Below are 27,332 nucleotides of genomic sequence, written 5' to 3' on the forward strand. Positions count from 1 at the left end.
GGTGGCCTATTTCCAATTTCACTAACTTCACAATCCACGTGCAACTCCAGACACCTCATTTCCAAACTCAAGGGTTTCCTAAGAGACTACTGCAGCCTACTTTTGTTCCTTCACAATGTTATTCATGTCTTTATACAGTACCCTAGTCTTCTCTTTGAACACTGCTGAATATGTAATAGACCATTTTGCCTTGAAGTAGATAACTCTAATAGCCTGAAACAAAATTGCTGTAGGCAAAGTAGAGTTAAGAGGAAAACAAGAGAAGGAAGAAAAAACAACATTTTTCAGTGCCCAAGTTTATTTGGCTGCATGAAACATCACCTATTAAACCACTACCAAAAAGGAAGTTAATAACTGAACAACACGGGTACTTCTAGCTTACACTCAGAGATTATTTCAGCAATCAGAATGAAGAACCCCATAATGCTAAGCATCCCTACATAGATACCAAAAGCACTGGATGTTGAAACGGAGGTCTCCCCTTGTCTTACAAGACATCACTCCTAGAGTGTCCATCTCTCAGTTGCTCCAAGTTACTAATGAACCATACGTTCAGCAGAAACCATACTGAAATAACTGAAAGATCCTCCAAATGAACATGTAGGTCCCAAGTGTAAGACTACAGCTAACATACAGAGAGAAGCCATGTATCAGCCAAACTGAGGCAGCACCGCTGAGACCAGGTGCTCAGAAGTCATCAGGTCCCAACTGCAAGATCAGCTGCCAACAAACACACTGAGTCCCTCAGCTGCAGCTCTGTTTGCCTTCAAGACAAAAATCATCAACAAAATGGCTTAAAACAGACCTGGAGGCAGAGCTCTGTGAAATAACTAAATGCCAGCAAGTTGCCAGGACACACACAAAAATTTCAATGTATATAAATAGTGCTTCAGAATAAATCTTCAAAAGAAAACAAAACTGCCTTGTGTCTGGCAAATGGAAGATGCTGTCAGTGACTTGTACTTTTACAAGTGAACACCGATCCGTGCAAACTAAGGTAACAGGTGCAAGAGACTTGAAGTAAGAGTGGAGCAAATAATCAGACTCAAAGCCAGTGCAGATACTGGGAAATTACTAAGCATTTCCGAAAGGCAAAATTGCTGTGTTACTGATTAGAATGTGCAAACCTGCATGTCAGCAGAAGGCAATTTCAGGAAGTGTGGCAACAAGCTGGTTACCTGACAAGTTTTATGATGCATCTCAAGGGAAGAGAGATTTACATTTTTTGAGAGCTCTGCTAAGAAACGACCTTACAGATTTTCAGGAAGCATTCAATGAACCACACTTCTTTGTCCATCTAGGCTAACAGCCCTTTTTTCAGCCCTCTTTAAATACTACAGTGTTAGACTATCAGAGTTCCTCTTTAGTGTTGTATTTGGATCACTGAGGGAAATTCTTCTAAAGAAAGCTTCCTAAAATAAACACTCCCTGAGAGAAACATTTCAAACATACTTCTTTGGAAAAGTTCATTACAAGACACTTACTTATTTCCAGTATCCATGAGACCAGGACACAGTTTTTCAGGGGTTACATTACCTGATCAATACTCAAAAGCAACATTTAAAGTGAACCAAAAAGGTGCCTATCACAGCAGAACAAAAACACTGGCACTGTTCCTGCTGCAAATTAAATTAACCAGTAAAGAACATTGCTTATAACGTAACTAACACTCCTACAGTAGGACAATATTTCTTCTATTCTGAACAGCTGAATTTTGCATTAAACTGAATTTGTATTAGATTGAAGTTGGAAAGAGAGAAGCACATGACAACTGCAAAGAGTTCATCAAAACTCTTAACTTTATTGAAATGTGAAATCACTTCACACTCTCTTCTCCACCAGAGAACTCTTTTTTACTGCAGGTTCCCCAAAGCCTATGCTGAAATATTCCCTGACAGAGAAGTAATAAGTAACTGTCTACCAGCAATGAAAACATACTATTGCTTTGTGCACCAAGGAGAGCAGAGTTATTACCTTAAGAAGATTTCATTAGTCCTACCCTAAATAAAACAAATTACCCCAACGCAATTAGAAGAGTGATAAAAACACTTCTTCCTATAGAACAAATTAAATACTAAATACTCAAAGACCCAACTGTTTCATCTCTGTTCAGCTGCTGCATGGATGTACAGCAATTAACACTGCATTGACCATGAGAATTTCTTTGGAAACAGAACTTCTCATTTTCAATTCCGAAAGGCCACTGCCAACAAAATTTGTGGCTGTGAATCTGTGTTAGTTACATGGAGCAGTACACCTTTTTACCCTGAGTAATATTAAGGATAAATTCAAGGCATAGAACATTCTTAACTCCCCTACATATCTCAATTCTTTAGATGGCAGTTCCTGATATTTAACTTTTTTTCCATTAAATATTAGTTAAAGTAATTACAGTGTAAAGAGTTACAACTCTCACCTAGTTTTGGGTTGTTTTTTTTTTTTTTTTCAAATGGCAGTGTTCTTGCAAAAAAACCCCTGAGTCCTAAATGCCAGCAAGATCTCCATCACTTATGCCCCAAATGCCACACCAGTATGCAGCCTTCTGAAAAAGTAAGATAAAGGAAATTCCCAAACAAACTAGCTAACGACCTCCCCAGTCATTCCAGGTTGAACAGAAGATAATGATACATATTTTCTGAACAAAATGTAAAGCGAGAAATGGATGACCCTAAAACATTTGAAAGCTTTTTTGTTCCACTGAATACTAAGCATACGGTATTCATCACGCAGTTACATGCTGATTGCAAACTAATTTTTTATTAAATTTACATGCAAACAGAATATTATGTTATAATAAATGATTATTATTCTAGGGAAGCATACAGCAATACCTACTGCCTATTGCTAATAAAGCAGGATCAACTACAGCAGAAAACATGAAGGATGTACGTGACCTACAGTTCTTGATAACCCTGTTAAGCTAGGAAAAACTTGAACAGCACCTTGTTTTTAAACCTGTAATACAAACTTCTATGTCACTTGTGAACAGACCAGTCTGCACACACACAAAATAACACTGTTATACACAGGACAAAAGTAAGGACAAGCCATCTGAGAAAGAAGCAAAAAACACGTCTTCAAAAGAGATGATGAAAGAGCCAAAACAAGTTAAGTACTGCTTTGTTCTACGGAATCTTTATATATATTCAGAGACACAATAGTAGATGACATTAGGGACAAGCCAATTGAATTATGTGCTTGCTTGTTTTTGCAGCACTATGATAGTAGATTTTTTCCTCTTGTTTAAATTTGATTTTAGAGTTCATACAGGTAACAGTTTGGATACAGCCAACTGTCTTTTATATACAGATCGAAGTACTTATCCATAAAGCATTTCTGACAAGATAAAACATGAGAGATGAGCAGAATACTCACTAGCTGACAACCATCAGACATGCTATTAGGTAAATCATGCCTCATATACAAAAATTACACTGTCCTACACATGCAGAACACCTGTCAATGGACTACATAGCTGCTCTGAAGAAGTCAAATACACCGTGCTGCAGGGAGCACACAAAACCCTGCCTAGCCAGCCACCAGCACTGTCCCCTTCTATTTTTGTCACCACTGTACCATTTTGTCTATTGCACCAGTAGATTCTGGGAGATACCCTCTCTCTTAACTGACACCAATGGTTGCTTAAGACCTTTTTTTTTTTTTTTTTTTTTTTTTTTTTTACAAAGAATATACCTCTGCATTTGTGTCTGACTGAATGCAATTTCTCTTTACTGACAAACCCTGCAGATGTCTCAGTTAGCATGATTTTCTTGCTACAAAAGCAGGTACTGATCACATACATAAACACAGAAAGGGAGAGGTTACCCTGTCACTGTTACTCATGTCTCCAAAAAGGGCAGACTTCACTTTCTGCGATGTTACTGGAGCCGATCAGCTTGGGAAACCGAGCTAGTGCCTTGTTTTACAAGCACTACTCCGAGGAAGGACTAGGCTATACCCTGACTTTCTCTTGTAACACTCCAAAGAATAGTGAGGATTCGCTTCTGAAAAGCTGTGCTGCTTCGCTGCTCAAGCTCAATTATTAGCTTTCTGCTCCTCTTGCTTCATTTCACTTTAAAGGAAAGCAGGAAACAATATAAAACGAAGAATTGAGCTAGGGGAAAAAGCAGATCTAACTGTTTTTGTGATCCATCTGAAGCCAAAAAGCTTCCAAGCACTATATTCTATGGTATTGACTGCCCTTTACGTGCAGTTAGTGCAATCAGTTGTTTTCAAAGATGTAACACATACTCAATATCAGCAATTCTTTTAAGAAAAGCAAGGTATCAGGAAAATCTGACAGAGGTCAAAAAAGCTTTCCTCATTTAATGCATTAATACGTAGTGTGATAAACAGGTTTTCAGCATCACTCTACGTTGAGAATACACATAAATAGCACGACTGGTTTTTATGCAGTATTTTGGCAAGGACAATCTCATGAGAATTATGCATCTCCCATGGAAATTCTCAACCCACTTTTGTGCCTTACTGCATTTCTCAGCCACTTAATTTTTGAGACAGATTTTAAGCTAGAAAAAAAATCACTATACGACATTAACTCCATGACCACTGAGTATCAACTTTTGCTCCCTGGATCCACACTGGTTGCTTCTACTCACAAAAGGGAGATGAAATATGTTAAGTGGTATTTTTGGTAGACTAAAATGCTTCTGTTTTCATTTTATTAAATTTCTTTTAGTTCCATTGACCAAACTGCAGCACTAGTTTTACATCTCTCTTTCTATTGATTGTATGTATTTCCTTGATTACAGCTATTGTAGTTACTTTTTATTATTGGAGAATACTTTTATCATCAGTGTTCTTAAATGCATCTTTCTGAAACATGACTGATAAAACGTAAAAAAAAACAAACAACACAAAAACTGTGCTAAGTATTCATTTATAAATAGACATGGATATCATGATGCAGCTTACTGGATTCTGAGCACAGCAAATGGCTGCTCAGTAAGACAGTACTGGCACTTCCAATACAGCAGTCAATTTTATTTCAGAAATGAAGGTCACATTACTAACATTTAAATATACATATGAATTTTTAAACAAGCCCATTTACAAACAAATAATTTCCCAACCTTTTCTACTGGTAAAGAGCAGTGAAACTGGCTGCTTCTAAATTCTGAGATACACCAGATTTCATCTGTGAGAAAAAGAAATGCCTTCTCTGAAACTGCACATACGTGGTAGAAGAAAAACAGACGTTTTTAGCAAGTAAGCTTGCTTAGAAGTGGAATAAGAGTGAGATTTTTGTTGTAAAGTTGACCTGTTTTCTAATAAGTTCAACTTAGAACTTCAGAAATTTCAGATGCAAGTGGGGACACTCATTTGCTCTTCTGAAAAAGACACAACTGTTACTGAAAAATTATTGATTTTTTTCAAGCATTCCCTTAAAGAAAAATGACAAAAGAATCTTAGCTTAGAAATATCCATGTCCTTGAAAATTCCCTTAAGAAGAACAGACTGAAAGCCTCAAGAATTTTGCACTGGCACAGTCTCTTTGCATTCACACTTTGACAAATAACTGGTAAAATATACTGAATGTGTGCCAATCACAGGGAAAATCATTAGCATTAGCAATGAGAATCCTGAACAGGATTTCTTTTAGTATGTGACCACATTTAATTCACAAATCTGTCACTTCGTGCTGATACGGTTCACCTAAAACACATGTAATTCTTTTTTATATGTCTCCTCTCCCAAAAGTTTTTTGAAGGGTAATTCATGATTTACTTGGAAAAAACCAAGAACTGGACAATGAATTATTTGTTAGGCACTGGAATTCTTTCTGTGGGAAAGGACATGATTGAAAGCCATATCATTCACTCATGTTCCAGTGTGCCACAATTATTTCCTGAAATTTTCAATCAGAGACAAAGTTTTGCTTGATCAATGCAATCAAGAATTCCTCGCTGGCCTTTCTAGGAGTGACAATTCCAAAACCAGAAAACAGAGGCTCTATTTCCCAGCAATATTTGTGTTTGCAGCGTGCACAGTAGGTCTAACCGCAGCACATACAGATAAACACAAAAATATCTTTCTGGCTGGTGTAAGATCCCATAACGATACCCTGAAACTACATAAACTTCAGATCCAATTTATGTTGAGTTACAGGTAACTACACAGCCTACACCAAATCTCATTCCTACCTTTTTCCCCACAGGCACTGACAGCTACTGCAGTAAAGCCCTAAATCCAAGCTTACTTCACTGAAAATTGGTTTTGATGTGATTTTTTTTTTTCCCATTAAGAAAAGAGGTTGTCTGGACTTGCTGGAAGTGACCATGCAGATGCTAAAAACACACAGCCACATCTTTCGGAAGGCACGCAAGACATCGCACTGGATTGGAACGTGTTATGATAAAACAATGCTCAGGCTCAAAGAAAAAAAGGGTGACACTCCTGGAATTAAAGTTATCACTTCATAAACTACGACAAGCACTGGCAGAAAGAGAGTGGCTCACTGTAATAGCTGGAATGAGTGAGGGGAAAAAAAAAGAACAAAAACCAAGAAGGAAATTAGCTTCTGCTCTACGGAAAAGATGAAGTTAAGCAAAGAGGAACTTAAATGGAAAATATATAATGCACATGGGAATGCGATATTTGGATTGAAAATACAGCTCTGCTGCCAAAACCTGCAGATGGAGAGAAAAGCTTCAGGACAGAGCTGTGATGTATGAACAAATCAATACTAGAAGGATTTTCCTATTTAATAAATGTAAATCCCTTATTTAGGCTTTTAAAACTGTAGTTATTTTACTGAAATCAGAAAGGGTTTACGTGAAATATATTAATTCTTAGTTACCATGAATGGTAATTTCCATTCATTAACAGGAAAAAGAACACAGATTTGTGGCTTTAATTAATCCAAGTTTTTAGAGTTTGGTTTTATATTTCAAGAATAAAATCTGCAGATAAGTATTCCTAGAAACTAGTATCTACAATTAAAGAAGGGAGATGAAGAATACAGTATTTGTATGCTTCTTATCTATTCCAGATTTCAACAAGCTGGAAATGATTAATTCTGGAAACATCATCTCTCAATTTCTTTATAGTGATCTTGAAGATGCAAATCAAAATTATGAATATACTGTTAAAGTAAACAGTCTACTGGAGTAAGGCAACAAAATAGACTTCACTGTTAATAGAGTGCTGAACATGACTGAAGTACAATAAACAAAAATTACCACAGAAAAAGCTGAGACTTTAATTCCAGCTTTGTCTTCATTATTATAGAGAACAAATTTGTGATCTGAATTTTGCAGTAGCTTGTACTTTGAGATTTTTTTTTCCTGCAGATTATCTCCTTCTTTTTAAAATGATACACAAATAAGCATTTTGAACCAATGTTGAGCTAACTGTCAGCTCAATCACTTCAATCTGAGCTTCTTGTTTTGACTCTTTATTGACAATCTGCCCAGAGGGAGCATGTACAAACATGTTTGAATTTTGCACCACTATTCATAAATTGATTTATTTTTTAAATCCAATAGCAGTAATAGTAAATCTCCTAAGTCTTATACTAAAATTTAGCCTAAGAGGAAAACATCTTACCATTCTAGTCTTTTAAAGCATCTGCATCAAACACTCAACTAACATAATGATGAGTAACAATCATAATAGAGTCTAGATTTTTCCCATCTACATATTTATTTTCTCAAACTAGAAGCCTTAAATTGTATTTACCTTTTTATCCCGGTTTTACATCAGCTTAATTAAAAAAAAACCAACAGTCAACAAACCTACCAGAGTAAGTAGAAAGTAAGCTCAGTTGCTTGATAACTATTTTAAAATCTTGAAGATGTCTACTTGCAACAAAATAAACATTAAATAAGCAAATATTAAAATAAATACCTAAACAAATTTGAAAGGGAAACATTCAAATTCATGGGCCACTATTGCGGAGTTAATTTTGCAAGCTTATTTTGCTTTGGCAAACTGAATTTCTCTACCAGTACTTAACTGACATGTAAGAAACATCTCAGATAACTGAAAAAGATTAACAGTGTTTAAAATATAACTTTCTCTCCTTTTGGAAAAATCTTCCATCTCTTCAGTCAAACTGATAAAATACTGTCAGATTAATATCCTACAAGTAATTCTACTGCTAGCTTTACGGTAAAGAGAAATTTATCTTCTCCTTACCTCAACACTGAAGGAATTCTCCTCAACCTTCTCAGTTTCTGCCTCTGACAGAGGATTTTTCAGGGTCTGCAAGAACAGTGCAGCTTTCCTTTTGCGTTCTGCTTGTAGCTGCTTTTCCTTTGATTCCTTGGAGGCCTGTGCAAGCTTCTCTCTTGCTGCAGCTGCTAATCTATCCTCAAGTTTCTGTTTTGCTAAGAGAAACAAACATTAAGTTTAGTGTGAACCACACATGTGCAACTTAAGTTTCCTTCAAAGAAACAAAGAAACAAAACCCAACAGACTAACCAAACAGCCCCCCCAGCTATGTACTCAAACCTTTTCTAGCGCTTCCATTCAAAGCACTAGTAAGGTCATATTAGCTTCAAATTATGAAATTCACCCACTATAATTTATAGATAATGTCAATTCCCTAACAAAAAGCATTAACAATACTTAATTAATAACAATAATTTAAGCTTAAAGAAACTGACATGAAAATCTGATCCTGAAAACACAGGATCATACCTGTGCTTTACTCAGTATTTATGAAAGCTGCCTAGAACAGTAGCAGCATAAATTCTGAGGCTTTTCCCCTTCACATTTCTTAAAGTAATGCAGAGTCTCCATTTTGCCTTTTCTCACAGGCCAGATCATTTCCTCACATCTTCCATCCTGTTTGCACACATCTTAAAGCTCCAGATAGCCTCAGAAACTGTTCTGCCATTGTTACAAGCAACAATTACTGTTATGTGATTAAAGAAAGAAAACAACCCAGTTCATTTAGTGATGCACCTAATTAAAATTTTGCCTAACCCGTTCCATCTTATACTTCGAGTTTTGTGTTGTGTGCATACAGCATCACTTATTTGGTTAATTACAGTTTACCCACATAGAGCTTCTCCCAGTCATCTCTCATGCTTCATGTATTATCATGGAAAGTATTTCCTATTTGCTTTAGATCTGTACCACTACAGCATACTCTGTGTAGAAAGAAACTAATACTTAGGAGTGAAAAAAAGGACATTTTGAAAATGCAAAAATTAAATTCCTGTGGCATACTTACAGATTTAAGAGAATATTAAGTTTTTAAGCTGGTAAACAACCACAGCATCTCTACTTTATTAAACAATCTCTACTGTGCAACTGCCTGGGGGATGATTCCTTTAAAAGACCATTTCATTCAAATTCACACAGCCTATGTTTGTGCCCTTACATACACAAACACAGTAACAGGAAAAACCCATACAAAGACTTAATGGCACTTCATTGTAACAGTAACAAAACATCAGCAAGGTGATATTAGTGTATATGGGCATGCTACATTATTGAAAAATAGCTGGAAGCATTCCATTGTTTTGTGAAGAAAATGAGAAATGGACATGTCTTTTTCTGGGCTGTGTTAATGCAGACTGGAAACCAGAAGTTTAGTGTTTTATTCCAAGGCTGTGAATAAAATAAGTAACAGAAAGATCACGCATTAGGTCAAAGTATTCAGTGACAACATATTATATTGTCAGTTTTAGCCGAGCAACCAATCAAAATTTATATTAAGAAATAAACAAGGAACTGTGGGAAAAGAAAAAAAAATCCAATTCCTGCTAACATGACAGAGTGATGACTGAAAACACTCAAAATGCTATGCTTTACGAAGGACTCAATCTGTCATTTTGTTTTCAATGTAACATGAGATACCTTGTTTAGCTTCCAACTCCTCCTGTGTAAGTTGAGGTTTTTTCTCTTCAGCAGCAACACAAGGAGTGGTAACAGCTGGAGTACTGTTTGAAGCACTATTAGCATTCTCCTGGCCTTCCTTGCCCTCTTCTTCCTCCTCATCACTGTCATCATCTAATTTGACACGGTTTTTCTCCAAAGGAAGAAGGTCATTTTCTTTGGCCTTGATTGCAAAGCTTATTGGAGCAAATGATGCTGTGAATGAATGGGTTAGATTTTACACATCATTAGACTACAGTGGAAAGCAGGTTGAATTTGACTTAACTATCCATAACATCTGTAGCCTACACAATGAAAGAAACCAAAACAAAAAAAACCCAAGCTTGTAAGCTTGTATAATCCCCACACTGTGATTTTATTCTGGGGGATAGGACAACACAACCATTCTTTTTTATCATTAAAGAAATTCTGGAAACTTCATTTGCCCTGTAATGTTCGTTCTCAAATAAAATCCCCATATTTCAGATACAAACCATTTTCTAGACACAACCATATTATATGGTTGTTAAAATATTTCTCCATTTACTCAAAACCAGTTAAGGGTCTCCCACACTCAAAATTACGTGTCTCTTCTCACACAATAACAACAGTGTGTTAGCTGACTGTCTTTCAAGAGATCCTTCCACATTACATCTCTGCTGCTACAAATGCAAGAGGAACAACAATCCACTTGGACACAAAAAGGATCTTTTTCTCCAGTGTGACTAACTTCCAACGTGCTGATTAACCAAGCAATAAGCCTACTGCACTTCCTCCACACACATGGTTTCTAAGACTACTGCTTTTATTCAGAAGGAATAACTTCTTTCTCACACAGAGCTTATAACTGTCAAGTTTTAAATGACAAAAATAAGATTCTATTGTGAACACTGATGAAAGCTTTCAACTTTGCACAAAATTGAAACAAAACAATTTATTCTGTCAGACAGTAAATACCTCACAGTCTGATAAAAAAAATATGAAAACAAGCAATTTGAAAACAAACAAAACAATTATTTCTGTTTCTTTTTGATGCTTTTAATGAAAATGCTTTCTGCATGCTGAAACTCCTTCCCACACCCCCCACCATCCCTTTTTTTTTTTTCCTTCAATATGTGCTGACAAATATTTTTATGGCCAACAAATCGTGCCAACATACCTTTTACCAATTTGCCATCACTGACAGTTTTAGGAAGAACATCCTTTTTAGTTTCTGGAGCTCCCTTAGCAATTGGCTCCGATCCATCTTCAGGTGCATGCCCATCTGCAAGCTGAGTCTCACTTGGTGCATCAGTGGTAGTATCTGCTGGAACATCTTCCGATGAAGATACTCCCTTTTCAAAAGAAATATGCAAACTTACCAACTGAATAGCTTATGATAGAGTTAATACAGTGCCTGGGGAGCTGCAATTCTGCCAGCCACTTCAAAAATCACTATTAACAGCTAATTGTACCTCAGTAAACAGTCAAGACTGAAAGCCTGCTTCTTATAAATACAACACACTGCTTCACATATACCCACAGGCTGCACAGACTACAGATCTGCAGTAAGATGTTATTTTACAGGTAAGGAAACATTCTTCAGCCAGTACATTTCTGCCAAACAACTGTTTTAAAAATGGTGCTTTTTAAAACTAGACCCTAAAAGCATACACTTTTTTTCCAAAGTATATCCTTTTAGGTCTTGATCTCCAGGGTCCAGGACAAAATCCATTAAAGTTGACTGACGGTGACAGAATGAAAGCTCCTGACATTTTTTGCTAATATACAATTGCATGATACTTCCTTTACAAATTCAAGTTATTATAGAGATGAATACAGGTTTATGTTTGATGACTTCTAATCTTTTGCTGAAGAACATCAGACCTATTGATGGCTTTTGTAGCATTAAACCAATATAGTACAGATCTTCTAAGATCTTCAGAAGCGTAAACAACTACTGGTTCTACTGCTATGTGACTGAATCGTTCAAGACAACTTCTACACTCATACTATAAAAATAATAAGACAGATATTGTAGAATATTAAACATATTTACACAGCAAGTTGGGTGATCACATTAAGTAATTTAACATTTAAATGAGTCTCTCTCAACATACAGTTTGGCTGCTTCCCAATGGCTGCTGTTAAATACATTTAATATTGAAATATAATGTATTGAAGAGATCCCTTCATTGCTCTCTAAAGCCCTTCCCTTACCAACTGAACTAATTACTGAAAATCCCTGGAGAAGAAATGGACTTTGTGTATTTACTGAAGCCAATAGTACAATTCTCTATTAACTTTAATGGCCAAACAGAGAACAAACAATTGCATTTGTTGCCTATACTTATGTTATTAAAGCATAAAAATAATATTGAAATCTTTATTCTAAAAAATTAAAGAGAATGGCATTATCTACAAAATCTTGCACTTGGATGATATGCACTGCTACATACAACCTCAGGGAACTTGAACCAGTTTCTGCTTGCTTCTTAGCAAGCACCTAGAAGGAAAAGGTTCCTAAAAGGAACACCTAAAAGGAAACTTGTTATTACATTTTTGGTTGAGACGCAGTTTCCCCAGAAAGTAAATATTAAGTCCCAATTATTTAATTACGTAACTCTTATGAATTCAACAAACAAGTTTGCAAACAAGAAACTCTAGAATAAAAGCTATCATTGTGGTACAGAATGATTTTGCATGTAACTTATCAATTGAATAAGATTATATTTACTACAGCTTATCTTTAAAAACAGTGTTTTCAAAGCATTTTTTCAGAGTTAAAATATGAGACAAGTGTTTCAAACATTGAATACTATTGAATTTCTTCATTTTCCAGAAAGTTATTTTGAGGAGTTTACCCACAGGCCTACCTTCTTTCAGTTTAAGTAATTAATTGTTGAGCACTCCAATATAAGCCTTGAGATGACAAATGACATAGGGCCTAAAAAGAAAATAGCTCTTTCCCATGAAAAGTTAACATCAGATAAAATATTTCTGATAATATTTGCAATTTTCTTTTCAGTACGAGTACAAACAATCTAAAGCTATTAGCTAACATGAGAATGGTTAGAAATAAGGATACCAAGTCTGGATACTATCTTCTATTTACATGAGTAGAGTAAGCAAAGGAAGTAATAAGCTGTCACGAGATTTTGAAGGTCCAGTATTATTTCAGTCAGTCGTGCCAGTACTCTTCTCTTATAAAATCTCCCTCAGAAAAAAAGCATGCCAGAAACGTGTAGTTTTAGCTCCTAATTTACAAAGAATCATGAGGCTGTTAAAAATTTATATCTCACCTTTCTGACAAAAGAACACTAATCCTAATTCTACAAGTCTCTAGAATTCCACAAGGCATATATTCAAAAGATTCATGGCTTGCCACTTTAGAATACAATCACAGTGAGTGTCTGATCATATTAAAAAGCAAGAACTAAATATCCTCACATATCCCAAATTAAATGCTATTCAAAATTAAAAAGTAACAAAAAAAGCATTCACATCCTTTGCTGAACAAGTTCTCCATTATTCAGAGTTCAATTTTTAACAAGTCTTGCAGTAATACACTAGATAATCAAGTCCTTTTCTCACTTACACTGCAGTTTTAACACACATACCTGACAGTTGTCGCTGCTCTCTTTTTGAAGGAAGAACTGTTTTTTAAATTCATAATAAGGATTATACTGGTGCCATGGTTGCAGGAATTCAAATCTGTTAAAAGAAAACTGAATTTGTGAAAATGCACATGGACACAGTAAATACCAACAATCCATTGCTGTCTAAATCTCTCTTGCAGATGGAACCCTATTTGGTATTTGGAAAGACTATAATGTATGGGTGAACTTCCAGGTTTTATATGCTGAGAGCATGGTTTCTACAGAAGCTTTCTACTTGCTTGGTTGCTTTGATGATTTGAGCAATAACACTTCGGCATTACCTTTCAGTAGGTCCCTGAATTTCATTAAAAGAAAAAAAAAGTAATTCCCTTTTTGAGAACTGCATGCCCTTTTAATATACTTGTAAATGAAATCCTCAACTTAAAATAAAGAGTGAAATAATGTTTTCTCTCACCTTAGATCATTCTTGGCACGAACACTAGTTTCAAATTTTATCCCATTCCTAGCAACATACTCAGCTAGCTTGTCAATAACAGGTTGGATATCTGGGGGTGGAGGTATAATGGCAACCACTGGAGCAATTGTGCTGAAAACATAAAAAACACATTGTCTTTATAAATAGAATATAAATACCTTTCAGTCTCCTGTTTTAACAAAAAAAAACGTGAAATAGAGGCTTGTTCCCTGGTCTCATTATGCAGTTAAAGTAACTACTGATTTTCCAACTAGCAAAAACTTCACAGAAGTTAAATAAAATAACCACACATAATATCAAAGACCAAAGAGAAACCAGGTAATCAAAGCTGTGCTGATAATGCCAATGTGACTGAGGCATCACCAATAACAAAGCTACCACTAAATATTTTGTATTGCTGTGTAGGAAAAAGACCCCTCCACCAAACAAGCCTATCTGTAAAATTATGTGGTACCTTGTAGAAGTTGTGGTAGAGGTCAACCCACTGCTGCTATCAGTTGTGTCAGGGGGAGGTGGAGGTGTCGTACCAGGGGGTGGAGGTACAGTTGCTACCCCGGTAGTGCTTGATACAGTCACCCCTGCAGGCAAGGCATTGTAGTAGGTGGCAACATCTATTCCTGGAGGTGGAGGTGCAAGGCAGTAGGTTCCATCAGGTAACATATAGTAACTATAATACATGGCTGCCACAGTTGCTGTAAGAAAACATATTTAAGAATAATTTTCTTTTAAAAGAAAGACATCTAATAAAAAAAATAAAGTAACTATTGCATCAGTACAAAACCATGAGAATTTAGATTCATACAACACACTAAGAAATGGTATCTAATTTATCATGTAAAAAAATAAAGAAGAATGGATTAAAAGACAGAATCAGAATATACTGTGAGATAGCTGGAAGACAAATAGGTAGAGATGATAAAAAAAAGTGAACCAGAGGAAGTCTACAAAAAGCAACCTAATATGAAATAATTCTTCCTAAGCTAACTCACCTCAGGCAGTTTAGCTTAGTTAAAATTGTGTATGCATTAAGAAACACATGCATATATTCAAAATTAATGCTGAGGAATTAGATGGTTATTATCACTGGCCCATTAATTAAATTACAGCTTTCCTTTAAGAGCAAAATGTATTTTCAATACAGAAAAAAACTAACTTTAAAATTCTGTTATAAGTTTCACTTTATTAACAACCTTTCTAAATACAATCAGTCAAAATAAAAGTATTACAGCTATATAAAGCGGGAAAAAATCTGTTTTGAGTGTTTGAACAGTTTTCTTATCTGCAAATACATCTGCATTACAAGCTTTGGTATCAGTGCTATTACAACTGTATACCCACTTACATAAATGAAAAAGTCATATTTTTATATTTAAGAAATCAAAGGTTTTCAGCATTAGGGACTTTGAAAAGAAATAGAGGCACATAAATACAATTCAGTTTGACTTCACCTTTTTGGTTATGAGAATTCACAAAAGCTGCATGAGCTCTAAATACCTGCCCCTCCTCCCTGCTCCATTTAAGTTTTTTCTAAGGTGCTAGCAATTTGATAGCTACTCGGTGGAAGAATGCACCTTCAAAGACTGAGGAAATTGGAAAAGAATAAATATCAGTTATGAATGATCAAATATGAATTCAACATATTTTCTTCCCACTAGCCTCTGCACACCACCAGCTGCCTAATCACAATGCACTTACAATCAGAGGAATATTCTACTTGTGATGTTTGTACAGCTGCCCCATCCGTTGATTGTGGTGTTGATGAATTATTATCTGATTGTGCTTTGCGGACCAGTGCTGCAAGCGGATGATCAGGATCTACTACCTTCAAAGGCTGAAAAAATTTTGAGAGTAAGAATAGATTAAAACTTGAAGTACATATTTAAAAAAACACGGTATGATCAACCTAATTTGGATTATGTTAATTAGTTATCAGTAATATCGTCCAAATCCTGAAATTACTGTTTCTGTAGCTCCTATATCAGAATTGGTTTATTTTTCAAACATTTGTGGAAAAAACAAACCAAACCAAGGCAAAAAACCCCCAAACTTTAATTTGATAAAAACACAGATCCATATCATGAATAAATAAGTGGTTATTATTTTGTTGCTTACACACAATGCTGGAATAAGACACAGAATGTGACCTGACTTGTCTAAATATCAGACAGCATTGCTGCCACTTCTATGCTAATTCTATTCTACAACCATCTGTCATTTCCTTTATTCCATCACTGATCAAACTCAGAAAATAAAAACATCTTTAACACTTTCAGCAAAATTTACACTTTAAGACTAGCAACAATTTTGCTGAAAATTTATTCACTAAAATTGCTACATTATATCAAGATTTTATTTACTAAAATCTGAAAAGAAAACACTTCATCTCAGCTTTTAGCAAAACATATTTGTTTTATGGAAAGCAATCACTGTTACCAGGAGATTAACACCTGCATATCATAACCTTTATGCCCTGTAAGCAGATGTTTTAGAAATAGAAAGTTACTTTACAATGAAGTACCTTCATGAGCTCTTCAAGTCTACTGGATTTTTTAGATGCAAAGAGACTCGGATGCAGATAGTTTCCATCATCATCATCGTCATCATCATCCTCTTCCTCAGATTTTACTTTTGTGTCTGAATAAAAGCAATGTCTGAATTTAACTTGGGTTTGCTACAGATTTTAATTGGGAGAGGAAGATGGCACAGGACAAGCATATGTTCTTCTTCTAAGTAACAACATTTTTCATAAATCTACTTATTCACAAAAACACAGATGACGACACTGCTAGTCATCAATAAACTTTCTGTTGGACTAGTGCTACAGAACTGTTTATAAAAGCTCCAAGATTGTAGCAGTTTTGTATGACCAAGTTTTGTCAAACAATTTTTTTTTTCTAGAAAAGCTTATCCAATTTAAGGAAAATCCTGAATCATCACATCAATCTCAGCTGCAGTGTAACAGTACTGCTGCTACAATACCCCAAAAATATACGCTTATTTTACCAAAAAAGATCAGTGGATGTCCCATTGATTCACACCCCAAAGCCATTTATTTAACAAGCAGCTACTTACGTTTTTTCTCATCTGCTTTATTTTCAGAAGGGGCAGCGTATCGTCCCTCCTTCATAGCTTTCTGAATGAATTTGTAGTAGGGATTGAGGTAGTGATCAAATCGCAAGAAGTCAAACTGGGAGTTGCGTGCTTGCTTGGCTTTCAGCATAATCTCAAACTGTGCTCCCTGCTTGCAGACAAAATTTGCAGTTCTTTCTATAATCGCATGCATTTTTGCTGTTGGTGGCTGTGGGAGTAAAATAACATGTATTTATATTTTCATAAGCAGCTTGTACAGTCTGCCAAACTCCAGAAGGAAGCAGAAAGAGCAGCAGTTCTCTGACTGGCTTCTCAGCCTTCTCTACCAGCAGTGTCATCATCACTTTCAACTGGTGGAAGCATATCAACAATGAGAAAGAAAAAAAACAGTCCCCACCTTCCCCAGCAGCTCATTCATTTTCTTTTGCAAGATGCTGTGCATCTATCACACCAAACTGAACTGGGGAACAAATCCTGGTTGAGCTTGATGCAACAAAAACATTCTTTAAAGCCAGGCACACTCCAGAGCCATAGTGACACCACCACCAGCACAACAGAGGAGACAGACGTGTTTGTTGACATAGCAGTGCCAACATACAGTGGATCTACCTTTAGATCTCACGGTGCTCTGGAGATCCACCATGCACGGTCTTATCACTAAATGTGCAAGTATTGTTCCCTAGCTATAAAAACCTCTTACAATGTTGCCCTCATGAGGCCCCATCTGGAGCACTGAGCTCAGGCCTAGTTGACCTTTGAGGTACTTTGCAGCCCAAGCTATTCCATGACTCTATGCCTTCTCTTGGAAGGGAAGGGACATGTTGCACTGTAAGACAAATATACTGCAATTTTATGTGCTATCACATCCCATAAAGAGTCATTAGCTACTTTAACAATAAAAGAAAATGAAGAAATGTAAGTAGCACCTACGTATTTCCACTCCTGCAATCCCATGCCATGTCAAGGAAGAACAAGAATATCATTAAAGAATGAATAATTTCATCGTTATCTGTTCTTAATTTCATACTTAGGTCTCTTTTTCTCGTGTTCAACAAACTGTGCATTCCTATAATAAATGAAGTGTCACACTAACAATTCATTTCAGTTTTGAATTTTTATGGGTCCAGAGGCAGATGTATGCCACTGACCTCAGAAAATCTTTTTCAGAAGATGGGAAGCACAAGACACAGCGGTGCCCTGTTCAGGGAGAAGGTCTGAATGAGCCTAAACAGCTCATTTTTAGCAACTATTTTCAGCCAGTTGGAATCTATATTAGAACAACATGTTCAATCAGGAAAAATAATTAGTTGTTTCAAATTTCACTTGTCCCTCTAGAACACTACTGAAGATTATTTTAATTAGAGATAATGAGGTTCTCAACAAATGGACTGTTTTGTTCATAGTCTGTTTCACAATTTAGTCATATATGAAATTTATCCTCTTCTGCGGTTCTTACACTGAAATATAACATGTATTTCAAGGCCTAGAGATTTATGAACAAAGCAACAAATCAGCAAGGAAGCTCAAAGACTGTACTGGAAACTACTATCTGGCTTTGAATTTGAAACTGACTTTGTTTATATGCTCTGAAGCACCAGTGATCTGCACAACTTCAGAAATTATACAAAGCAAAATACGCTAAATCACCATCAAGTAAATGCAGATGTCAAAGATATACTTTACTTTCCTACAACATTTAATAAAGATGACTAAATTAAACTGATTAGAACAATTTGTTATAACTTCTAAAATCAAGAGTACCTGCCAGAACACAGAAAAAAAACGGTGAAAAATAGTCAAATAATGGAAGTGCTAACATTTAGTCTCATATTCTGTTGCAACCTTTAATTACTACGCTAAATAAAATTTTTTCCCGAATGAGTATCCCCTACTGCAAGTTAAACAACAACCCTTCACTCTTGACTGAGCCTGGAAATCTTATCTTGCCTCTTGAATATGCTCCTTTTTGAGAAAACACAGCAATTTTCAGACTTTCTTCATAAAAATAACTGATAATATCCTCTTCCTGCACGCTTCTATGGCATCCACAGACTTCTTAAAATGCAGTGGTCAAAACCAGTCATCCTCATCCATGAACCCAGACCACAATCTAAGCAGAAGACATGTATGCATGACATAACTCTTGTATTTTATGTTCCAGAATAACATCACTGCTGCAGCTGGAGTTGCCATACACTCAACATTCAACAACTCAGCCTCTGGATCTTTTTTTAAACAGCAGTGTTAACAGAATGTAATGCATCTGTACATGTCTGCCAATAAACTGGGAATCAATGCAATGGCAAATTATTATTATTTCTGGGGAGCAGGGTAGAGTGAGCGATATACTTTACAGCAATTGAATTAACACACACAAAAAAAACAGAATATAAACTTTCAATGTTAAAACTGAATTACTTGCTTGGAACAACAACATCATCACCATCACCACCAAAGCTCACAAAAATATTCCCAAAATTTCCAGTCTGGGGTCAAGCATACATTGTTTTCAGAGCTGCTGTCTAGACCTTTCTGGATTTGTTGGTTTGTTTTAGAACCCACACTAAACATTCCCATTCACTTTCTGTTCATTTGAATACAAAGTATTTCAATAGCTGACTTACATGAGAAATTACCCCAGTAAGCCCTACACCCCATTCTGCAGCTATAAAATTTATAAGAAGTTTCAGAACAAAAGTCAGCAAAGCAGATTTCTAAACAAGCAAACTTTCTTTCACCTGCAGACACTTTTCGGAAACCACCTACAAATGCCAAATAAGCAGTTTCTGACCAAGAACTCAACACTCCTAAGACTAAAGGGTAACTGCTTATATAAATGCAGTAATGTACAAAAACCTGAACTCAGCAGTGGGTTTGCAAGCACTTAACTGTTGAAACACACTGTAAGATTGTACAGAAAAAAAACAGAAAAAGTTTCATGATAGAGATGTTAAACAGCTCTTAGTCATATATTAGAAACAAAACAAAGCAGGAATTTGCAATTAATAGCTGATGAAACAGATGAACAGTTTTAAACAAATACCCTGTGTTAACGATCAGTTATTCCAACAAACTGCTTTAAGTCTTGACTATCCAAGATCATCAAGTTGAGAAGGCAAGCCAAAGGCAAGCACAGTATAGAAGAATATTATACAACTTTCCAGTATCTCTTCTGAAACTTGAAATTAAAGTCTTCATGTTTACAACCGTACTGAAACACCCATATTACTTCAGTGAAGGATCTTGGAAAGAAAGGAACTGTTCAGCTTCCCTCAGTGTAAACACGCAAGCTGCCATTAAGCCTACAGTTTATAATGTAGCAAATCCTGGTGCAATCACATGTAGGGAAAAGGTTCCATAACTTCGAAGTTATTTCAGAATCTTCTAGAAATAAACTATTACTTTCCCCTTTGCATAAGTTAGTCTAAATGCAGCCTTTATATCCAGTCACTTCCTACACCCTTCAGACTGGGACTGCACATCCATCCTTCCACATGATCTATAACACCTGAAGTGATACTAAATACACTTAGTCTAAGTACAGTCATAATTTCAGTATGAATAGAAGACTCAAGAGTCTTAAAGAGAACTTTAAAAATTAAAGAAGTACATTTGTAATGAAGGTACAATTTGAGAATAATTTCAAGTCCATCAAAATGAAATTAATGGAGAAAAAGCACCTTAAACTCCTTGAAAATCCAGAGAAATATAGTATGTATTAAAAGTACACACATACCAGTTCCACATCAGAAGGTACATTCAGTCCCGGAGGGGCAACAAAAGGTTCTTCATTTTCTTCCACGTTTTCTGTCTGAGCTGTTTCTACAACAAATGACAGAGCAAAATATTACAGCACATAACATGACAGCGTATCCAAATTTTACCAAAAAATTACTACAACAAAGTCTATCTAAGAGCATGTGCAGTGCAGAAACTTCTCAGATGAAACTATAAACAGTAACATTAAACACATTTAAATGATTCCTCTTCCTGATGTTACATGTAGTTTTGTTTATGCTAAATATGAGTAAGATGGCACAGATTAGGTATTAGGAAGAACAGAAACCTATATACATCAGACCTGACTACAGCGCTGGAGACAGATAAGTCTTAAATCAAACTGAAAACATGCATTCTCATTACTGTTACTTCTTGTTTTTACAAGAAAAAAATAATGCATTGGGTAAATCTTCTCATAACATTAATTGAAACAGACACCCAGTATCTCTAAAGGTATTAAGACCCATGCATCTGGTCTGACTTCAGTTCCTCATTATCTACCACTTCAGCCTATACAAACAAGCCAAAGTACTTTCACCACCTTCGTTGCCCTAATGAAAACTGTAGAAGAATGCAATTGAGAGACTAAAGCCCACTTTCATAACCTATAGAGATAAACCAGTAGCTGCCTTAATAGTTGATTAAATAAATGTTGCCATTCATTTTTGAGTTCAGCCTCAAGTTGGTATGGTTGCTTTCTAACTGCAGTTCAAATATTTTAAGGAAAAATGAACTTCAGTTATATTCTAGCAATTTAGAGAGTACAAACAAAAAGAGAAACTGTAACAGAGGGGAAGTTAACTTGGACACTGAGATCCATGCCTGTATCTTAAGGTAACATGGTATCACTCTGACGTTACATTTTTATTACTCATCAGTTTCAATAAGTTACAGTTAAATGCAACCTTACCATGCAGGGGTGAAAACTGTAAATAAAGCAATGACATCTGTACAATAATACATGCATTAAAGTTCAAGCCAATATTTTGTGTCCTTTAGAAAATGCATGTGCAGACTAGATGCTTTTATACATTGTAAACTACTAGTAACCTCAAATGGGTAAGGAAAACTATGGACACATGCAACAGAACAGCCTGATTGTGCATCAGGAGTCATAGTGACCACTTGTATGCAAACTGTTACTCATGCAAGAAAGATAGTCACCTTTTCTATTGCTATATTTTTTTAATGTACTCAACCATTTCAAGTCCACAAAAGTATACAGAAATTTTGACATTAGGGAAAGGAAGAAGCAGCAAAGAATATCTCTGTTTCATCTGGCAGCAGTTCCAGCTAATACTTGAAGTGTTCACAGAAGTATGGTCTGTAATTCATGTTACTGTTACATGCATCTTCCAATACTTAATTTTACTCTATTACAATTTATAAAAATCAATTTAAGGATTTATAGTCCTATATTATTGGAAATAGCTACTATACAGCAATCTATTAAAAAGCTGCACAGTTTCAACTACAGCAAAACATAATACTGATGTTTCTCTCTTTTTCTCCAACTACTCTCAAATACTACTAGGACGTGCCCCTTTCTCATCCATCCTTACTGTAAGTTTTCAATTCATAGACTGATAAGAAAATTAACAACTAAGATAATGTTCCCATGAGCTACTATGAGGATTTCTGCTTCTTGTCAGCAGCAATAGAACTCTCACATTACAATAAAAGATTTTCTAATAGTTTGGTATGGCACTTCCATGCAGTATCAAATATTGATTAAATAAATATTAACTTCAAGACTGGAATAATTCTTTTTCAATGACTCAGTAATGTTCAAGCAGTACCTTACTAGTGGAAGAATGATGCCATTAAAACTGAAATACATTATTCTAGGTATCTCACTATTCCAGGAAAGAAAAACATGTACAGCAACCCACATAAAACAAGAACTCACAACTCTTACTCTTTTACTATAACACTATGGCATGTTTTCACAGCTTTGCAAGTGCTTCTACCAATGAAGACATGCTATAAGGCTCAACAGATTCCATTTTTAGCAACCAACAGAGAGGAACATTCACTTTTCTAATCTCTGAGCAGCAGAGAAAAATGTGGCAGCCAAACTAAAAACATGTTCTTAACCATCCCCAGTTTTTCTGCAGGTGCAAGCTGTACACAAATCTACACAACATGCGAAACACTCATTTGACAAGCAACACTGAAAAACTGTATGCAAAGAAGACACAGAAAGTATTTGGTTATGTAATCTACCAGACATAAGGGAATAAAACAAATGATTACACTGAAAAAAAACAACACAAATTCACCATCAGTACTGAGGAGCACAGGAGAACCCATTGGTGGAATGCAAGCACCAGTGACACTGCCCTGATACAGTCAGCCTTTCCCACACAAAAGCAAGAACAACCAAACAATCTTTAATAGCTACAACAATCCTGCATTATATCCCACACCTTAGTAAAACAAGCACACCTCATATCTCAGTAACTCAGCAACATACAGTTAAACAAGCCCAATCACTGATTAAATAATCCTAACTTCACTAAGGCATAGTTCACTAACACTTGAAAGATTCCTTCAGATTTCATGTTAAAAATGCAATTGACTTCAATTGAAGATTAACATAGGAGACAGAAGAGCTATGTTCTTCCCCTTAACTAAGGCTCACTATTTTTATCCTTTACCTCTTTGTTTTGCAGGCTGATGCTCCTCTTCCTCAGTGGGTTCTGAAGGGTCATAATAATCACTGCCATAACGGAATCCCACTGCATTATAGGTACCATCTTCCGCCAAAGCTTCGCTCAGTCTTTTATATTCCTCCTCTTGAACAAAAACACAATTATCAATTAAAACAACATATTTAAAAGCTTATGTCATAAAAAAATAAAATAAAATAGAAGGTAATGATTCTTACTTAAGTTTTCAGATGAGACGTTTTCACCTAATCAATTTAACTTTCATTAAAAATTAAATAGAAAAAGGCAGCATGTACATATGCTGACTACTAATATCTCCCTGAAGAGATAAAGGCTGATGGTTAAGACATTCTAACACAATTATTCAGACAAGAACAATGGCTTTCAGTTATATGACACTGGAAAAGAAGCAGGATGTGTTTATTTTATTCTTTTGGGGGGCAGGGGTTGAAATCCCAGTGCCCTCAGAATCAGGGCAATTTCTGTGTGGCTCTATATTTAAACTATCCTGTGGTCCTCTCACATACGCAAAGACTCCCGTTTTTCGAATCCACTGGATACTGTCAAGATAACATCAGAAAAAAGAGAGTATAAAATAAGTAGGAGTTAACTTAATTTCATAATTATTTATTTAAACATGTGCTAACTCAGGAAGTTTCCTTGAGCAATACCTTGCCTCGCCTCCTCCTCAAGCAAGTCCGTATGCAAGGCTAAATACCTCTCTTCATCACAGAGGGCCTCTATTCTAGCTTCCTCTTCAGACAATTGATAATCTCTGTTCCACGTAGAATATTCAGCATCATATTCAGAAAGGTCATGCAGGTGACCGCGCCCATCATACCTGCAGGACGAAAAAGCTGGTCAATGCAAAGAACTTAGGGCTTGAGTTCATGTGACTACTTAAATACTTACCCATTAAAAATGAAAAAAACAACAACAACAAAAAAAAGCATTTATATGTTAAAGCATATTTCCTTTTAGAATTTACATTTAATTTTGCTTATCATTTGTCACCAACTATTGAAAATTTAATAGTCTAAATTCCTCTCAAAGCAACTAAAAAATTATTACAATTAAAGGCAAAGGTATCCTTTAATAGTTTAAGTGGGATCCATTTCCTTAACAGCTCTTACCGTACGTGGTTCAACCAACCAATCAACGTCACTTGCAAAATATCGTTTTCTGGAAAGTCAAATAGCTTACATTCACACAAACCCGAATACATAAATACCTATCCGTAAGAACCAAACGGTCGAAATTTCCTCGCTTCTTTCTGCTAGTCCCGAACTCTCAGGAGATATCTTCACCATAGAAACTTGCGTCCATTGGAGGTAAAATCATGGCTAGGCTCGGCCCCTAGCCATTTGGCTGAGGAAATAAGTTCTGGGTTATGTGATAGAGAGACACACATACATAGGAACAGTAACATATACATGCAATTTAAGGAGGTTCACCGTAAAAACGGCAAAGATCAATGATGTACACTTCCTTTCTACTACGCAGAAATAATTTTATTTGCAGGAAAAGCATTGCAGTGGGATAATGTGTGTGCATCATAAAAGAAACTGATTGAAAAGTGTCAGTAAAGTCCACTCCGCTGAGGTGTCTTCCCACACACAACTCTTGACTTGTGCCAACTTGCTAGACCAAAAACAAAGAAAGTAAATATTCTAATAGCAAAAAGTTAATGAAACACGTAGGTCTGGTTAATCAAGCTCTGTTAGAGAACCTTCAACCCATGTCTTCTCACAGCAACGTGCTTTTCTCAAAATGGTGAAAATGAAGACTTCCTGCTGCTGGAGATGAAAAGAATCTAAGCTTCTAAAGGAGTCCATAGGATTAGTAAATGCAAGCTTCCTTAACTTATGCATGTATGTTATCTGAATTTTGGGGGTATTATATGTATGCACATACTTATTTTTGCTCCCAACAATTTCTGTAACTACCACAAACTGGGTTACTGTTGTATATAACCACAAAATGGCCTCTATCTACTAACAAAATCTATCACAGAAGTGAGCTGCCATCAAAAGCGTGTACTATAATACTTCTCATGTAAATAAGAAGTGCAACATAATATCAATATACAGTTGTTTTTTCACATATTCATATTTAATCAAATATAACAAGTAAATTTCAACCGTAAGAATCCAACATTGTGCAAGGTTGTTTCTTTTTTCTCCACTTGTGGATTTCTTTTCAAGACAATTAGAGTTGTATTAAATTGAAACAAGAAAAATCATGCTTAGCATTAAATCAACGATGAAATTGAGGGAACAAATATGTACAGTATGTCATGTGATCCTTTTCAAGCCAAAATACTGCCATCTTTCCAAGTGAGGTGTTCAGGGTCAGCCATAACTCTTCTTAAATTGTACTAAACTGTACTTTTAGAGCTCCACTCATGTATACCCAACTTGACTTCTAATTTTCCTTCTCCAGACAAATACTCAGAAAATTCATTCTGAATAAACTGTTTCTAAATCCCACTCTGTACTGCTGAAAATGCTAAGAGATCAGAATGAAACTCAAACCACCAGATTCTGATGCACTCTCTAGCCACGGTACTCTCTGGTACCTACTCTTCAACAACCTAAAAAGCCACCTATAACATAAAATTTGAAAAGCAAGCGCCCAAAACCAGAGCCAGCCTGGTTGATACAGTGATTCACACACGGCACAAGGAAAATGCAATGAGACAAAGAATTGCTCCTGGGGTACTCCATCAACAGCTTGTAGTCAAGATCACACAGAAATAAACCTCATTTTCTGTAATGTGGGTAAGCATCTTTTCACTTCCCACACTGCACCCTGCTTGCTAAGAGAACGCATAACACTCCTAATAAAAGCTCCCATGCTCTCTTGGTTTCCAAGTGAGAAAAGATGTCTGTGGTTTGCATTGAAAACAGATCATTCCCCCCTTCCACTCTGCAAACTCAGACCGAACAAGTGGAGGAGAAAGACACCACACACTGGTGTCAAAAAGATGGAAACTTCCCAACACTGCCAGAGAGGGGAACCCCGAGTTCCCATTGCAGCGTTCCACACACAGCACTGGAAGCAGCCTAGCAAGACGCGTGGCCCTCCAACACTGCCAGCGAAGAAGATCCCCACACATCTGGCAGCAAGCCCTCCGCTCATCCCCCGCCCTCTCTTGCCCACAGCACAAGGGGAAGTACAGAAAGAGGCTATAACAGGAGATCTCGCAGCACAGTCTAGGGGTTGTGTTACACCGACCTATCGATCATGATCTTGGGGTCTCCCATCCAAGGAATAAGGTGTCGCCCCTGCTCCTGGTACTGAGCCTTCTCATCATCTCGAAACAGCTTGCAGGCATAGCCGAACACCAGCAGCTCCACACGGCTATTCCCACCTCCACCTCCTCCTCCTCCGCCTCCTCCGGGGGGCCCGGGAGCCGCTCCCCCGCCTGACAACAACATGAGGGGCGGCGGGCCTGCCTCTTCTGCGATCCGTCGAGAGCCCCCGACCTCTCCGTATATCGACGGAGGGCGCGACCAGAAGGAGGAAACTCGCAGTAACAATGACTGTCCGAGCTGCGAGTCCCCCAGGAGGCCGGGCCCGCGCTAAACTCCACAGCTCCAGGGCACCACAGTCGCCATCACCCGAAACAAAATGGCGAGCCTTCCGCTTCCGCTGGCCGGGCAGAGAGCTGCCTGGTTTCCGGCACTCGATAGATTCGCCTCAAATTTCTGAGACTCTAGCGAGAAATCAGACGAGCACGTAGCGAGAAAGGACTCTGTGCTGCCAACGGCCGCGGTGAGGGTAGTTCGAGGCAGTGTGAGGCAGAACGGTCGGTTGTCTGGAGAGGATTCTGACGTCAAGGGCGTGGCGAAAGTGCGGACAGGG

General features: G+C 36.7%; 1 protein-coding gene across 8 annotated transcripts in view; it reads right to left on the reverse strand.

Moving 5' to 3' along the window:
- Positions 1 to 27,095, reverse strand: part of SFSWAP (splicing factor SWAP homolog) — a 39,503-nt gene extending 12,408 nt beyond the window's left edge. For 5 of the 8 annotated variants that reach the window (XM_004945518.5, XM_025155536.3, XM_415093.8 and 2 more), the window contains exons 1-13: positions 26,703 to 27,095; positions 24,137 to 24,306; positions 23,454 to 23,591; positions 20,750 to 20,835; positions 16,996 to 17,221; positions 16,442 to 16,557; positions 15,619 to 15,754; positions 14,378 to 14,615; positions 13,903 to 14,034; positions 13,449 to 13,542; positions 11,009 to 11,183; positions 9,832 to 10,065; positions 8,161 to 8,351 (exon numbers count right to left, since the gene is read on the reverse strand). In XM_004945518.5, coding sequence (XP_004945575.2) covers positions 8,161 to 8,351; positions 9,832 to 10,065; positions 11,009 to 11,183; positions 13,449 to 13,542; positions 13,903 to 14,034; positions 14,378 to 14,615; positions 15,619 to 15,754; positions 16,442 to 16,557; positions 16,996 to 17,221; positions 20,750 to 20,835; positions 23,454 to 23,591; positions 24,137 to 24,306; positions 26,703 to 26,905 — 2,139 coding nt within the window. In that variant the 5' untranslated portion in view covers positions 26,906 to 27,095. Of the gene's footprint in view, positions 1 to 8,160; positions 8,352 to 9,831; positions 10,066 to 11,008; positions 11,184 to 13,448; positions 13,543 to 13,902; positions 14,035 to 14,377; positions 14,616 to 15,618; positions 15,755 to 16,441; positions 16,558 to 16,995; positions 17,222 to 20,749; positions 20,836 to 23,453; positions 23,592 to 24,136 lie in introns of all 8 variants that reach the window. The other 3 variants (XM_015275634.4, XM_015275635.4, XM_046901243.1) reach the window with 3 other exon arrangements.
- Between the last annotated feature and the right edge of the window lie 237 nt (positions 27,096 to 27,332).

This window comes from Gallus gallus, chromosome 15 (genome assembly GCF_016699485.2).
Source record: "Gallus gallus isolate bGalGal1 chromosome 15, bGalGal1.mat.broiler.GRCg7b, whole genome shotgun sequence".
NCBI classification, from domain to species: Eukaryota; Metazoa; Chordata; class Aves; order Galliformes; family Phasianidae; genus Gallus; species Gallus gallus.